General features: G+C 44.4%; 1 protein-coding gene across 1 annotated transcript in view; it reads left to right on the top strand.

Annotated features, from left to right (window-relative positions):
* Nucleotides 1-18214, top strand: part of OTOA (otoancorin) — a 222115-nt gene that overhangs the window by 129572 nt on the left and 74329 nt on the right. The window contains exon 16 of the mRNA XM_085631332.1: nucleotides 16179-16272. Within this exon, the coding sequence (XP_085487458.1) occupies nucleotides 16179-16272 (94 nt within the window). The remainder of the gene's footprint in view (nucleotides 1-16178; nucleotides 16273-18214) is intronic.

The following is an 18214-nucleotide window of genomic DNA, read 5'->3' as shown; positions in this document are numbered from 1 at the left end:
CAAAATAGATTTGAATGATTTTGTTAAGGGTCCTGTAGGTGGTAGGTCCAAAAGATGGGTGTATGCTATTTATAACGAAGTTTGGAAATTATCTCAAATTGAAGCGGCGTCCAGATTGAGAGCAATTGATCAAGCCAATTTTTTTTAAAGTACTGGCTGTTGTTGATAATAGCATTAACACCCTTTCTTCCAGGATTTACACATTAGATAATATTGTTTCATCTGTTGTTGATATTGTGCAGGATGATATGTCTGTTTTGTATCATGGTCAAAATCAATTACGTTCTATAATGCAGTTTGCATGGACTTTACAAACGTTAAAGGCTGGGAAAGTCCCCTGGGACTACATGAACACGTCGTCTTTGTTCCTTCCTTTTAATTTAACTGCAAAACAACAATTTATGTCCATGAAAGATGCAACTTACTCATTGCTGCACATTGAGAAGTTAGAACCTTTGCCTTTCTCTGTGGCCGAATTGAACTCAGCTGTGTGGCTTATCCACGGGTTAATCACATTGCCATTTCCTTTGTTTAAGTTCAGTTCTTGCATGAAACATTATGCCCTAGGCAGATATGAACCACTGGGTACGGCTTTTCTGCATGAAGTTTGGTCACTCCCGTTTACATACAGGTGCATGAGAGACGGTAAAGAAGTTTATTTGAAAGGTGAGGAATGCACTTCCACACCTGATCACTCTGTAGTCTGTAGGCACATCCAATTGCATGGCACGTGCAATGTGCTAGCTCCTAATTTAGCATGCGTCCTGAAAGGGATTCCAGCGCCAGCTATTATACCCTCTTTCACGATGCTAGCTAACGGTAGTTATTTGCTTTTAAATAACGAGGCTTGCTGCGGGATGCTAGTGGGAATTCCCTACATTGTGACTGTATCACAGAGTGTAGTCTGCTGTAAAAATGTCATTTTGCCACCCCCGCATGGGCGGCTGGATGTATCCATCTGGCCTTCCATTCCAACCTTGAAAGCAGAGTTCAACAAGATGAGCAGAATAAGGTCTCTATTGTCTCAAAAAGAAGTCGCTCTGACTTCGTCCCGGGAAACATTTGTCCTTCACGTAGCAAACAGCCGCACAGAGGTGCATGCACTTTTAAATACTGACCTCCCACTGCATTTAGGTGCCCTGATTCAAACTATATTTAATGCCTCGTCAACAACTGGCCTGGCGCATTTTTTCAAAATTGTGGGCTCAGGCCTCGTGACCTCTTTCCAAACTATTTTTGGTGTGATACCGGCATTTTTTCATTCTATTTTTCCCAGCGTCTTTGGCGGGCTCCCGTTGATTCTTGCCCTCGCAGCTGGGGTGCTGTTGTTGGTCTGCTTACTGCGCAATGGCTGCACAAGTTGTATCACACGACAGTCTGTCCCGGCTCCTCCACCTTCGTAACCGGATGCTTGAATACTATGGAACATTACCATTGGCAACCCTGAGCATAGCCTATGGATTGTCCTTCCGGTTTTCCTACTTTACATGCGTGCAACCTGTTTTTCATTGCCTAGATTGTCCATTCGAATGGTCTCTGGATTTGTGCTTGTCAAACTCGGTGTCTCCTGCCCCGGATTATGATCAACTGATGAGTCCCTCAGTGGCTCATGAGTTGGACTGTTCTGGTGTCAGGATTATGGCCTGTGGAGCGGCACATGGAGTCCTGGGGAATTGGGACATTGGTACAGCCGCATATGACGTCCTGGCGGGAAGTTATCTTGAAGAACACGCCAGTTGTCCTCTGAATGTGCTAGAGGCTCTAGTGGTCGAAGAACATGTATGTTCGTTTACCTTATTAGACTGGATGGTGGACAATTTTGCAGAACGTTCCAATGGCTTTCTCTTGGAAGCTGTCACTACTTACTGTGCCTAAACGTTAATGGATTAACTTGGATGTCGTCACGCACAGATTTTTTTTTTTTTACATTTGGGCTCGTTGAGCCTTTGCAAGATGTAACGACTTTCCATTTTTCCTTTTTTTTTTTTCCTTCATTTTGTTTTTTTACGTTTTTTTCTTCGAACTTTCACTCCCCTTTATTTGGATTTCCATTACATGCCCCTAGTTCCGTTCTATCGAACTTGAACTCTGCGTTCCTTCGTTGTATCCCTATTTGTTCGTGGTCCGATCAAGGGGGGGGTGTAGTGAAGGCAGCGATTTAGATACATACATTGCTATGTTAGCATAAGCACGTTAGACGTAGAAACTCCATCTTACCACTTTTGCTGCTTTTGCACACGCCACTACAGATACATGTTATTATTTGAAAACTGCTTGCTTGCATTTTCTTCACATGTGAACTGTCTGTTGTTCACATCCCTAGACATGCACTGCGACCTTGGTCTGAACATTGTGTGCAATAACAGTCTGAGCCACCAAACAATGTATGTTTTTGAGTTCAGGTTGATCTGCCCACTCTCTAGCCATAACACGCACACAGCTGCAAATACCTGAAAGTCGTGAGCCTTTAATATTGCAGTTTGCATGCATTAGACACACATTCTGGAGAAGAACTTTTCCAGGTGCAGAGAAAAGCTGATCCTGTGATGTGATTCACCTAAGCTGATCTTTACGGTATGGGGTTCCCCATTCAAACCTAGAGACCTTCGATTAGTATAATAATACTAGCTTATTAGCGAAGGGAAGGTGGTTGTATTCCACTGTCATTTGTAATATGATTTCTCCCTTCATTTTCTATGGTATTGTAACAATGCTGATGGTTTTAATCTTAATCATTTGTCTGCTTATGTTAGCCAAAGTACTGCATCTTAGGACACGTAGTTTATAAAATAAACATTTTAAACTTTACCGTGTCTCTGACTACTCTTGTTGTGGACTGATATGAGAATAATAACGAACAGGTATTTCTGATTCCCACCATTCCTGAGAGTACTCTAAGTCGCTTGTTCTGGGTTGTCTATACATTGGGAGCTCCAGGAGAATACGGATAACGAATGGGACACTGATGCTAGTCGGATTGGGGTTCTGGGTACGGAGGTGAGTTTTTGGTACACCACAATTCACTGAGGTCCTGGTTTCCTGCGCATAGTTCTTTGCATGAGCTACACCCCCTCCCTTCCTTCTCCAGAAACAGTGACCCTCCTTTTTTGTAACATACTTCACACAGTTTTCAGAACACAGCATTAATTACAAATTCAAGGCAGCAATACCCGCTCTGTTACAAATACCCCCCTCCCTCTGTGCACATGGGCCTGGTCCATGATTTACAATACTCTGTATTTAGTCCAATTCCCCCAAATGTTATCCCACTTCCTAGAGCACCCCCTACCCTGGAACACCACCTTTTCAGCACTACAGCACCAGTCCAGATTACAGGGATTTTTTTTAGTACAGAGTGATCAATGTGGAATGGTACATGCATCTAACACAACATGCACTTGTAACAAGAAGACCATTCTCATTTACAGTTAAATGCAAATGCACATGTAGTCGTGTTTTTCTAGTGTTAGTGAGGATGACCTGTCGACAATTCGTTCTCCAGAGGCAAAACAGTTCATGAGACCATCATCAGAACACAAAGATGGCAAAACGTCCCAGCAGCAGTAACCCCCAAGAATTCTGAGAAAAAAGAAAACAACTATTAAAACCACTGGTATGCCAGAGAGAGACAAAGAGTGTGGACCACAGTGTGCCAAAACACCACACGTCCTGGCTAAATCCAGCCTCACTAACATAAAAAAACAACTACATGTTATATTTATGAGTTTATACCCAGTTTCCTAAGGAAATATTTGGTTGCCCTATTTTCATTTGAGGGTGTTTTCTGGTCAGCAATTATGTACAAGGAACATTTCAGCTGTTGGGATCATGATGTATTTGGAGGATGGTTTCTGACTTTCCTCGCAGCAGATCAGTGGCACTGGTTAACAATAAAGTCAAGGATGGTCACTGCCAATTGGTGCAAAGTGTAGTGCGATTGGGTCACTAAGAATGGGTACTCTATGAAGGAAAAACTCTGAGAAGAAGAGGAGATAGAATGGACTCTGCTTTTAAAGATCTGGAGCAGGCCTGTAGTAACGTACAGTTGCAACAGCTGGTAACCTCGTCGACCCATTCAAAAGGCCATATTCTAGATCTGATCTTTGCAGATATAGGGAATGTAGTTATTCAGAACATCCAACCTCAATGTTGTACAGACCATGCATTGGTTCATTTCACCCTTTCTTTTCCTGTAGCCTCTATGAAGAAAGGTAGCCTAGGTGCCACTAGGGTGGGTAGACAATGGTCTAAGCTTTTGAAGCAGTCCACCCTGCCTGCCTTGCTTCCGATGGGCTTCTCTCTAAGAGACAGTGTGGACGCGAGCTATGAAATGCTTAGCCAGCGAATTGTGGCTTCACTTGACTTGTTAGCTCCTGTGCGAAAAATTAGAAATAAGCCCACTCATGCTATGCCGTGGTTTTCAGAGGAATTGCTTCAATCTAAACTCCAGTGCAAGAGGACGGAGCGTGCCTGGAGAAAACAGTATCGGGAATCTAATAGAGACTGTTATAAGCGATCTCTGGCATCTTATAAAGTACAGATTAGATGTGCCAAAGCTAAATTCTTAGAGGAATCCTTACTGACGGCGGCGAACAAATCTCAGGCGCTGTTTAAAATTGTCAAAGATCTATCACGCCCTGCCTGTATTGCAAATGATGTCCCTGTATCCCAGTCTTTGTGTGATTCATTGGCACAGGTATTCGAGGAAAAGATTGCCACCATTCTGAGCGACCTTGCTATCTCGTCAAGGTCAGGCACTCAGACTCTGCCCTTTTCTACCGCGACATCTGTCATGGAAGAAGGTGTAGGTTTAGCAAGCCTGAATAGCTTCCCGGTTCCATCCTTTGAAGAATTCAGCGCATTGGCTGATAGTGTCTCCTCAGGCTCCCCCCTTGATCCACTTCCCCACAAATTCTGGAAGTTATTTCGGGAAGAACTTTTTCCTCCATTATTTGCGACCTGCTGTCAATCTCTCAGGTCCGCACGAGTACCGGATTGCTGGAAGTTGGCAGTGGTGTCTCCACTTCTCAAAAAGGAAACTCTGGATCCTTCTTACCCTGCCAATTATAGGCCCATCTCCCTCCTCCCTTTTCCAATTAAAATCTTGGAGAAATGGGCCACAAAACATCTTTCCAGCTATCTGGAGAGTAATGCCTGCCTGGATGTGGCCCAATTAGGTTTTAGGCCAGCCCATGGGACAGAATCAGCATTGGTGACTGTGCTTGATGACCTTAGGACGCGTGCCGACCAAGGTCGGGCAGCCTTTTTAGTGCTGCTCGATATGTCGGCCGCGTTTGACACGGTCAGCCATATGATCTTGATCAGGAGACTGGAGGAAGTGGGGGTGACAGAATTGGCCCTTGATTGGCTGATGTCCTATCTGGATAATAGACACCAGGTGGTGGCCCTGCCACCGTTCAAATCTAATGTCAGAAGAGTTGGCCAGGGTGTGCCCCAAGGGTCAGCCATCAGTCCCATCCTATTCAATCTTTACCTCCGCCCCCTGATCAAGTTGATAAAATCTTTTGGCATCGCAGTCACCAACTATGCAGATGACACACAACTTATCTTCTCGTTTGAGGGTAAGGAGGCGGTGTCACAAGAGATCTTCCATCGTTGTATGATCTCTACGGCAGATTGGCTATGCCACAACTCTTTACAATTTAACAGCTCAAAAACGGAGGTCTTACACTGTTCAATTGACCGCACCCCTAGGCCTCTTCTGCCGGACTTTTGGCCTTCTTCCTTCCAGGGCACCAGTATACCAGCAGATTGTGTGCGGAATCTGGGAGTATTTTTTGGTTCCAATCTTCAACTGGATGCATCTGTCAACAAAACAGTGGTAACGTGCATGGCTTTGCTTCGCACGCTAAGGAAGATCTTACCACTACTCCCAGCACAGGCAAGGCCAGAGGTAGTGCGAAGTACCATCCTAAGTAGGCTTGACTACTGTAACGCACTACTTCTGGGAGCCCCGATAACTCTGGTGGGTAAATTGCAGCGGGTGCAGAATTTTTCGGCTAAACTGGCTTTGTCACGCCGGCGTGTTGACTCTTCCATCACTGCGCTTAGGGACCTTCATTGGCTTCCAGTCCCTCAGCGGATCGAATTTAAAGCCCTCTGTATAGTATTTAGGGCTCTTCATGAACAAGGCCCCATTCCTCTACAGAACATGTTCTCGTGGTACACTCCGTCTAGATCTCTCCGCTCTGCTACAGCTTGTCTGGTGGTAGTCCCTAAAATCCTGAGGACTCGGTTGGGTGGCCGATCCTTCAGGTTTTCAGCAGCAACCCCGTGGAACTCTCTACCGTTGGCTTTGAGAAGGATGGGAGATTTCCCCTCTTTTGAGAAAGCCCTGAAAACACATCTTTTCCCAAGAGTGGCGTAATCTATACAGTGGTTTGATCATATCGTGCAGGTTCCATCAAATGTCTAAAGCGCCAGGATGCCCGTTGGGTGACAGTCATTGCGCTATATAAGTATATCTATACATACATACATACATACATGATGGCTTCTCTTTTTCCAGGTCTTTTGTAACCAGAAATTACAAAATATTATTCGTTTCAGAGGGAAGTTACAGGAACAGGTGCCTAATAGCGTTGTCTCTTTAGTACTAAGGATGTTAATGGCACATCCTCAGCAATACTGCATCTGTGCTGAGGACGTGCCCTCAACCCTTTAGCACTGGGGATTAGAAAACCCTTTGGTGCTTACAACAGAGGCCACTCCACTGCCTCCAGTTGGCAATGGAAGGGAGCAAATACTTACCACATTGGAAACTTCACTGCAAGATTTATGACGCTGGCACACCCAGGTGGGCATCATCACACTGCACCTGCGCACTTTACCTCTGGAGGGTGTCTCCAAACCTCTCCTTCCTCACTATGTTCACTTAAATTAAACTTCTTAAAATGTGTTGGTTGTTCAGATGTCTAGACATAACCCACCATGTTGGAGGGAAAGGTGGATGAAATCATTGCCCTAACAATAAAATTAAGGGCATTATCACAATCCTGAAATATTAGTGTAATGATCTTTTTATTTGTTTGGCCCAATAAAAGAGTTTCAACTCTGTACAGCCAATTCTCATTCCATTCCATTCTAACCAGATGTGTCTAGTTTAGGCGAGCCCTATTGCCACCTAAATCGAGTCATCGAGTAAAATATACCAAGTATATGTCGGGACCAGCAAGGTCCAGAGGACTCACCAAAGGCAGGGGAGTCAGGGCAGGCCTCGAGCACTCAGGGGAGCCCAAAAGAAACAAGTGTGACCCTCAAATGGACCCACAGGCCGGAGGCACTGGAGTCGCAAGAGGACCTCAAGCAGCTCACCAAAAGATGTAGGCCACGATGCACACGATGTGGTGTGGCTGAAGATTCTGATCACAGGAGATGCTCAAAGTTGGGGCTACTTGGAGCCCGAAGATCTTCTTAGAAGGAAGCCAACAAGCCTTTGCAACTGCAAGTTGGATGCGGTGCACAGGGGTTCGATTATTGCAACCCCCATGAGGGATACTGGCCTCAAACTTGGTGAGAGGGCAGGGCAGGCCTCAGGAGCTGTGGAAAACCATGGGAGCTCAGGATCTGCAGACCAGTCAACTTAGTTGTGGTGCCTGCGAATGCAGGGGAAAGACTCCTTCACTCCAAGGGAGATTTCTTCAGGTGTCTTTGATGCTTCACAGGCCGTGGAAGGTTCCTGTATGATGCACAGGCACAGACGATGCAGCAGACTGGAAGGGAGATGAAGTCAGGCCCAACAAAGTACAGCTAAGTCCAGAGTGCCGAGACGGTAGAAGTAGAAGTGGTGTCTGATCAGAATCTTGTCCATGATGAATCTAAGGTCCTACAGCCAGGTAAGCCCTAAAGTACCCTAGGGAAAGGGTTGGGAAGATTCAGGGGACCCTCCCAGGGGAGGGTCTGGACAAGAGGTAGGTTACTCCCATGTCCTTTGTCCAGTTTTGTGCCAGAGAGGGAGCCAACGGCTCCCAGAACTGGTTTGAACTGGACTATGCACGGGGACACCAAATGTGCCCCTCATACAGACTTTCTGGCGCTCCCACCCGGTCCCAATACACTAAATCCTGTCTGGGAGGTGGTCACACCTCCCTGTGACAGGATGCCTATTGTTCCACCATCCTCTGCTCGAGCTTGGCTCAGCAGCAGCAGGGCAGAAACGTGTCTTTGGTTGGCAGCAACCATTTTGTGCTGTCCGGCTCTAGAAGGTTGGCACCAGGGACACTGCGAACCTAACGGAGGGCTCCTACAGTGCTTGGAATCATACCCCCACACCGTTTACAGTGTGGGGGTATGATTCCAACATGTTTGATACGAAACATGATAGAATTCGTTTCAGCCATTTTTTAGATGGTCATCGCGTAATTACGCTGTGCCCTTCTAAATAGTATATGGCTGCTTCACTGGCAACCCGGGAGAATGGACTCCGTAGGCTGCAGGGGTGTCCTGCTCATGCAGGGGCACCTTCTCACTTAGAACCAAGCACCCTGCCTTCGGGATTCCAAAGGTCTGCTATAGGGGTGAATTATAGGTTTTAAGTGCAGTGACCCTTCATATACCAAACCTATATCTTTAGTAAGTGGTGCAAGCACCAACTTACACAGGTTGCAATGGCAGGCTTGTAGTTTTCTTTTGCATGGTCTCTCATGGGTGGCATAATACATGCTTTAGCCCATGGGAGATCTCTGGGGTACCTATGCCCTGGGTACCTTAGTACCATATACTAGGGACTGATAAGGGTACCCCAGTATCCAATCTGGGATGTACCTAAGTACTGAACACAACAATTTAGGGAGAAAGCAGATAGACTGGGTTCCTGATTAGCAGCATCCCAGTTAGACTAATCAAAACAATCACATCAAGCAAAAAGTGGGGGTAACCATAGAAGCAGATCCTACTTTCCTACAGGCATTATCCCCCAAAGCGTTGCCACTCTGGGGTGTACACCTTAATGTTTGATTTTCTGTTATCTGTATGGTTGATTGGGATTCACCAGTTGTTAGAACTACTGGCATGGGCAGAGGATAGGGTTATTGTTGACCTGTTAAGTTTTTGTTTGTCTGCTGCTCTGATACTATACTACACTGCGATACCACACCAACTCACTACATACATGACAACATCTCTCATTAACACACACGGGCTCCCACCCTAGAGGCACCTAGAGCATTGACCTGACCTGCATAACATGGAATTTTCGAGGTCTGAATAACTCCAGGAAAGGGAAACAGGTTATCTCCTATTTAAACGGACATGACATCAAGCTGGCGTTCCTCCAGGAAACCCATCTCTGCCGTCGGGATAACTGCATCTTTGCATCTGCCTGGGGCGGCAACAGTTACTTTGCATAATATGGCTCATACTCGCGGGGGTCTGTATTTTAATCCACAAAAGTATCCCATCTATATGTCATGATCAAATCACTGGCAATGATGGCAGAAAAGTGTTTTTAGTCAATGTCTATTCACCTAACACAGATTCCCCTGAATTTTATCAGTCCAGCTCCGCAATAATGGGACGCACAGAGGTAGACTTGATTCTGATGGGGTAATTTTAATATGTCCTGCCATCCATCTATGGACTTAACCGGCTCATGAGGCACAGGGTCAAGACTGATTTGCACATGGCTGGGTCCAAACTGAGGTGGCGTAGTGGGCAAAAGAACAATGGATTTAACCCAGATCTTTTGACTGGGGGAGAATGTTTGCGTTGTCAGCATTCCATCCATCATTTGTTTACTGTAACTCAACCGGCTAGGCCCCTTTCACCAAACCCCGCTCCTCACATGCTCTTCATGACATTACCGATACCTATCAACTCGCGGATGCCTGGCGCTCCTGCCATCACCATTCCAAGGACTGCACATTCTACTCGGCCCCACATGACACATGGACTTGAATAGGTTACTGGGTCATATCTCGGGGCACCTTCTTTTTGCTAGGAGATGTGACACAAATGCCCCACACCCTTTTGCACCAATCCCCAGTCACACTGACCATCCCATACCAAGGCCATATAACTCAACGATGGCATTTACTAGAAAACGCGCTACATGACATCGTGTTCAAATTTGAACTCCAGGACACCATCAATGAATACTTGACAGCATCACGGGCACTGCTCTCGTACGGAGGCTGCCATATCCGTTTCATTATACCACAAGTTCTAAGGCTGGCCATCCTGGTCTTCCATCCCTAAGACGCCGCCCCGCGTCATGGTAATTACACAGTTAATAGACTCCAGTCTTCCATGGTCAATGTGCTTCGCCGGCAATCCTGTAACTTTATCTACTGCCCTCCAGCACAGGGCCATACTGCAGTAAATTACAGGCAACTGTTTTCAGGCACTTTATCTGATAGTCCTGATGATGATCCAATATCTTACAGATAAGGATCGAAACGCCGTCAACATAGTTGTCAACCTTATTCACAGTGATTCTCGCATTTGATATTGTGTAAAGGGGACCTCTTTAATTGTTGTTTCAAAATGTATGTATTGCTCTATAGAAACAACCACAAACTGCCTTAGCCGTTTTACTTTGTCTGTTTTACATGTGGGTCTATGGATACAGGCTTGTATCCCACTGTTATTTGACTCACAATTTTGTAATATTTTCTTAAATTATTTTGCATAGTAAAATTGCCTTTGTCCGGCTGGATGCTGGCATAAATATAGTACTGACTGGGTCTATATTCATTATATACACATTCCTTATTGTCCCAGGGACCACTGTCTCTTATAAGAAGCCTAGAGGAGGGCATTCTCCCCTCCCACCCTACGAGAAGCCGTCATTGCCCTCCTGCTGAAACCTGATAAGCATTCCCACCTATGCACCTCATAGAGGCCGTTGTCCCTCCTCAATTACAATAACAAAATCTTAGTCAAGGTTATCGTGACAAGCCTTGCCCTGCTAATGGAGCAGATAATCTCCCCCATCCAGATGGGCTTCGTGCCACATCGCTCCACTGCCATCAAGCTCCGTACCATTTTTGCAGTCCTGAATCAAATTTCCCCTACTCTCCTGGCTGCGGTCACCCTTCTGGATGCCGAGAAAGTGTTCGACTCATTGAAATGGCTGTTTCTGTGGGCAACCCTGGCCAAGTTGGGAATGCCCCGTGGCTTCCGTGATCTCATCATACTTTTATATTCTGGCCCTATGGCCCGGCTGAGAGTAAATGATTCATTCACGGATGCCTTCCCTGTGACCAGGGGCACTAGTCAGGGATGTCCTCTTTCCCCCTTGCTTTTTATTACCCCCATGGACCCTCTGATCCGGCACTTATAGGAACACCACTTGCATAGAGGACTACTTCATAAGGGTCCACTCCTGGCATCAATGTATGCGGATGGCATCTTACTATTTGTCTGGGATCCTCCCACACACCTCCACAATCATACGAGAAATAATCTGATATGGCCAACTCTCTGGCCTTTCTATAAACTGGAGCAAGTCTGAACTTTTCCCACTCACGGATGCTACCATCCCCTGTGATCTGAAATAACCCCTCCATTGTTGTACGGATTCCCCCAAGTACCTGGGTATCATCCTCCATAGACAGAAGGAGGAAATGATAGGTCAAAACTATGTCTCTGCAATCGACAAACTCAATACCCAGATAGACAGCTGGATCAAATGACCATTGTCCATTGCAAGGCAGATTGTCATAATCAAAATGGTAGTACTCCCATGCTTCTTATACCTATTTCTAAACATACCGATTGTACCAACCAATAACTTCTTTCCCACCCTGCACAGTCTTCTGACCTGCCTTATACGGGCGGGTCGATGTCCCAGAATCAAATGGAACACACTGACCCTCCCATATGATCGAGGTAGTTTCGGTGCCCTGGATTTTCAACTGTACTATTTAGGGGCGCAATGTCACTTTTCCTGGTATCATCCAGACGCCAGGCTCCCCTTCTTGAAACCAGAACAAGACCAGGTAGAATAACTTCCCCTGTCCTCAATTCTTCCCCAGGGACTCCCACGCAAGCCATCAGATATGCAAACACTATCTATGACCTGCTGGGCATTGTCCAAACTCCGTAGATACCTGGGCGGCAGGTTAATATGCTCCCCAAATATATCTCTCATCAACAATCCCTGACTACCACTGACTCAGTAGAAGATCATACAGTGTACTCTGTTAGCTCATCATCGGCACACAGTGGGAGATCTCTTCACGAACTGCAAGGTAGACATGAACACCACCCTCGTGGCCATAGAGGGCTCTACACACATGGACGGATTTGTTTTCCTCCTCCTGCACGGTACTCTTTGCTACAAACTGACCACATACCCTAAAGAACTAGCTGACTTCCCCCCTAACTTTAGTGATATCGACCACAGATGGGAGCAGATTAGTCTCCCGACTATACCAATCATGCCTAGCATTAAAGCCAGGGGGATAATCAAATCCCAAGCTGCACAGGAGCGTGACTTGGGGATCCCATGTCAGACAAAACTTGGCGCTATTGTTGCACACAAACAAAATTGGTTTCCACCAACAACAGGCACAAACAACTATACTTCAAATACTTGCACCGGGCTTACACCACGCCAAAGACCCTGGCACAACTAGATCCACCAAGGTCACATCAATGCCCCAAATGCGCAGCTGACTATACAGATTTTGTACATCTGGCTTGAAACTATACTGTTATCTATGCATTTTGGGGGGCTGTTTTTGCCTTGACATCCACCATGATAGAACCACCGTCGATCTAGATCCGCTGATGGCGCTCCTGGAGTATGTCAAGCCATTGAGTCCAGGACTGAGACATTTCACTGCCATAGCACTGCTCCTGGCTAAGTGACGAATAGCTGTATATTGGGGCTGCAGCAGGGCGCCTACCACGGATGATTGGCTGAAAGATATGACCCACTGCGATACTTCCAGTGAACTTTACGCCTCATTGCAACCACTAACCTCTAGACCCAAAGACATATGGCAGCACTTCCAAAACTATCTTTTACCTTTAGATACTAATGCCACTGATGATACCGCTGACTAGTATAAATAATTCCTACTAATCGTGCACCCCATGATGAAACACTCTATGAAGTGCATGTCCATTTGTTACCCCTCTCATCATCACTATCCCCAGGCATCTACCCCAATGTATCTCTCTGTTTAGCCTCCCATCTGCATGTTATCTATACTTTTGCATCATATTACATTGTATGTGTTTATTAAATGTACTGTGAGCGAGGATGTACTTATATTGATCTGTGCAGCATTGTTTGTCTTTGCAAATTAAAAATAAATTAATAAATGTTTTTTTTTTAAGTATTCAAACTGGGAATTACGTGGCGCCACATTTTTAAGATCCTGGATATGATCTCAAGTTTATTAAGAGTGCCAATGTATCCTGCAAGGCGGCTACATTAATGGAAAATGCAGAGAGAGATGACTCAGAATTCACTGTGAGGTTCAGTCACTGCTGTATAATACTACATTTGTACCTTCCCAAGAATTTGGCCACAAAAGGTAAAATAAAACCTTTTAATGGTTAGGGATGAGCTGAGGTCGTTGCTCAGTGAAAGAAGCTAACAAAGCTTGAGGAGACAGTCCTGGTAAAGACTAACATGAGGGGTTCATTGAGAAAAAAGGTCCTGCCGCATCTTCTGTAATATTATGATCATTGTCTATCTATGGTCTGTGTGTTACAGCTTTCTCAGTACTTTGTTTGTTGTGAGCCAGGATGCAGCGTTTTCCAGAATGTTAATGGGTCCCATAGACTGTGGTCCTGAGAGCCCATCCAGGGGTCATTCAGGAGGCAGTTGGTGTGGGGTTAGTTCAGACTGGTCATGTTTGGCAGTGTACTTTGTTAATTGAACAAATCCTTTCTTATACAATTCCTGGGGTAGTGGAGCTCATGAGAGTTTTGGCAGGGATACACAAGGGTAGTTTATACCTATCAACACTTGTGGGTTTTACAGGACAGCTCTGGAGTAAAGCGACTTTCATCCAATGTTGCTCCCTGTTTGTTGATATGCCCACGGTGGAGTGAGCCACTGGAAGGCGGACACTTGTGGGTCTAGCACGCAAAAAAAATGTTGGGCAGCAATGGTCACAGACTACCTACCGAAGGACATAGGTAGTATTGGTCCACTGCATGTGTATTTTAAATACAGTATTCTAGTACCTGGCTACTTATGCAATGTGATTCCAATTATCACATGGAGGAGAACCCGGAAGGAGCAGTGTTGGCATTTCCAGGAATTATGAGGTTTTGGCACAGAGCAGCGCAGGACGCGACATGTCATTGCGTAACAGCCATTCATCAGGTCATATCACACAGCGACAATCTTGATTAAGCCAGTGTGCACAACAGTGAAGCATCAGCAATAACTATTAAATACAATACTGCAGGGCAGAAGTCAGAAAGTGGTGCCAAACCTTTACGCGGAGGCGAAACAGTTATTCTCCAGAAAAACGTTATCACAAGATACTGATTACAGGAAAAAAAATGAGGAAAATAAATGGAGATTGATTAAAATGTCAGTGTATGTCCTATCCCTTGACAACTTTGGATGAATATATTGGAGGCAGTTTGAAACAGTGACTGAAACAGTTAGCATTTTTGAAAGAAGTTACAGTAAACTGTTGTAAATAATACAGCAGAAAGGTAAATTATTTTCACCTCTCCATTCCTTGCCGGTGCCATGTCCCTCACCCCTGCACCTCATAAAGTTCTGAGCGGTACTCCTTCTGGGAACAAAACCACCAAGGGCAAGTATGGCCCAAAGTTCTCCTTTTTGGATTAATACAAATAATGGGTAACCCTTTGTAAGAAACAGGCAATACCACCAGCCACACCCCACAGAAAAGCATTGGAGACTTAGGGCAGACCGTGAAAATCCTTTAAGAAGGAATAAAGGATGACCCATGGGAAGAGACACTCTCAGACTTGGGGATTTTGGGACAGAGAACTTTCCTCACCTGGTTTAGGACTAACCAACCTAATGCGGCACCAAATCAGGTTCATTCCAGTAAAATGATCTAAACTACCCCAACACTTCAGTCACCAGTGACATTCTATTGCACCTGGATACAAATCATAATATTTAGATTGAGCTGTTTAGGATTGTTGATATTGTACATTAGACAGATGTATGCTATCAGTATGCTGCATTTTGACTGCTCCTAGCCGGCCGAGATCTAACCAAGCAATTCATAGGCAGAAGATGAGGCGAGTCTCATTACAATCACAACACACATACCCCTACGTCTTGTTCCCATTACAGCTGCCTGTAAATATCACTGAGTTCAAATGAAGAACCAGAGCGTTAACCTAGATCATAGAATGTGAAAATCCTGGTAGGCATGCTTTGCGTCAGGCCCTCTGGCTCCACCCCGGTCAATAACTACCCGGGGCTGTCCTCCTTCTTACATTATATTTTCTAATTATGGTTGTTATAGTGAAACAGTGATCCTCTGACCCTGAGTGCATCCCAAAGTTATTAACTGGTGAAGAGAAGTTACATATTAGGTAAATTTGATAAGGTTAGAGATACAAGTACACCTGTTTCTCTAAAGGCTTGAATGAGGGCAATCTTTCAGACGCTTAAGAAAATAAGAGGCTGTCCTGATGCTTCAAACAAGTTTTGCTTTGTCCTGTGATGTTCTGGATGTGCTCACTTGCCCCTTGTGCATCTGTGTTTGGCTCTTCTTCAGCATCTCACTGCTTTGTCTACCTATGATTGAATTGTTCTTGTATGAGATTGTTACATAAAATAAGTATCAGTGCCTTTACCTCATAATACATAAATAAAAATATGAATTTTATTTACGCTCATAACTTACTAGGCTGTTGTCTTTCTTGTGTTTGTGATGTGTGCTTTGTATGAGCAATTACCTTATCAACAAATTACACACATTCACTTTTCCAATTATTAATTCATATCAAAATATACATTAAGAATACTGGCCTTTTATACTACTGTTTTCGTACTCATGACAAACCATTCGTTAAACACAATACAGTATTCTGTCTACTTAGCTTTTGAGCATATCAATGCAGCTTTCATTATATTAGACATGGGTCATTTGCTTTCTCTCCCTAAGAATAATAAAATCATGTTAATAATACCTTATTTCTAATTTGAAATAAGTAATTCATTAAGATGTGTTCCTGTGCTGTACCTTCAATTACAGGAGTCCCAAGGAATGGGCTGCTGAAACAATACTGGACCTTGGATCTTTTCTGGCTCTTCTTTCAAGAGAAGAATTTAGCACACTGGCCATAAAGGTAACGTGATTTTTCAGGTAACCTCTGAAAACGGTTTGAAGAGATACTCCGCATACAGCGTAGGGCACATTTATGAACATTTACTTACTAACATTTGACATATTTAAAAATAAACGTCTGTACTAATTTGAGTTTAACCAGGGTGTTATTTGAAGTCAAGCATCAAGGGTTATTTGTGCCAAACCTGCAAGAGATGCTGAGTACAGAAATGTGTTTTTTTATGTACTGCAAGTTCTAAACAAGCCCCATTGTGAACTTACATCCACCTGTTATATGTCTTAACAAGTCTGACCCCCTCCTGAAACCCAGTATCATTGTCTATTCTCCCCTTACCCATCACAAATAAGTCCAGCAGAAAAACGTTCTTATAGGAATATCAATTTGCCCAGGGCTTGTGTAAGCTCAAAAGAGTAAACATTTTCCTATGGGAATGATTACATTAAACAATTTATCAAGCAGATTTGAAAGTATTTATGAGTATAATTTGTTATCAACATTTATTGAATCATTGGGTTCTAAAGGAGAACAGTTTAAGGAGAAGTATGCTGTGCTGAATATTTTAGGCCCAATTCACGAAGGTTTGACTTTGACTTACTCGTGTAGTGCTCCTGAATTCGAGAAGTAAGCCAGGAGGAGTCAGTGCTTACATCTGAAATTCATCACTGAGCCAGGAGAACCAGAAGAATAACTCTCCACTCTATTCCACTCCATTCCACTCTACGTCACTCTACTCTATGCCACTCTACTCCACTGCACTCTATGCTACTCCACGCAACTCTACCCTACACTACTCCACTCTACGCCACTCCACTGTACTCTATGCCACTCCATGGCACTATATGCCACTTTACTCCACTCAACTCCACTCTACGCCTATTTATTTCACTCTATTCTATGGTCACTCTAGTCCACTCTCCTCTACGCCACACCTTTATCTTTTTGCAATGCTGAACCATAGACTATGCAATACAACATGGCTAAAAACATTGGCAAAGCCAATAGCTCTTGCATAAGCAAGACCTAGGGCCTCATGTAGGTAGCCAAATACCGGTCGGTAACGGCCGATTTTCGGTAATTATACCGTTACCGACCGGTATTTAGGCTTTTGGTATGTAGGGGGACAATTTCTGTATTCGGAATTTACCGAATCGGTAATAATTACCGAATCGGTAATTTTACCGATTCGGTAAATTCCGAATACAGAAATGAGATGTAGGGGGAGTGTGTGGGTGTTGTTATGAGTCAGTATTTACCACCAACTAATAGTTGGTGGTAAATAATGAATGGATGTGGAAATGCATTTCATAGCGCCTACAAGTGTGCAATGTGGCAGACATACATGCCCTTAGGGCATGTATGTGTGCCACATGTGCACACATGGCCGATTCAGGGGTGCAACAGGGTGTCAATGTGACACCCTGCCACCCTTGCATGTGTTCGCCCCATTACCGAATCGGTATTTACCGATTCGGTAATGAGGCATACCTTCCCATCAATGGGAAGGTATGCCTCATTACCGAATCGGTAAATACCGATTCGGTAATTACCGAATTTTAACGAATCGGTAATTATTACCGACTCATTACCTACATAGCATTTACCACTTCATAAATACCGAATCGGTAAAATTCGGTATTTATGAAGTGGTAAATGCAAGCCCACCTACATATGGCCCTTAATGGCTTTTCCAATGCTAGCTGAAGACTAGTTTCAAACCTAAATAACAGTGGCGGCTGGTGGCATTTGAAAGTGGTAGGGCGTAAAAAAAATTGGGGAGTATGAATGTAATTTATAAAGAACGTATTTAAGATGTACCTTCATATTCATTAAATAAAATCTTCCAGCTAATCTGGTAATAGTTACTGAATTCTGCATTAAGCTTTGCTACATAAATGCCTTTCTTTTCTTCATGACTGCTTCAGTATGTGGGTCTATTCTCAGC

The sequence above is a fragment of the Triturus cristatus genome, chromosome 10, assembly GCF_964204655.1.
Source record: "Triturus cristatus chromosome 10, aTriCri1.1, whole genome shotgun sequence".
In the NCBI taxonomy this organism is placed as follows: Eukaryota; Metazoa; Chordata; class Amphibia; order Caudata; family Salamandridae; genus Triturus; species Triturus cristatus.
This window is presented reverse-complemented; position numbering and strand designations above follow the sequence as displayed.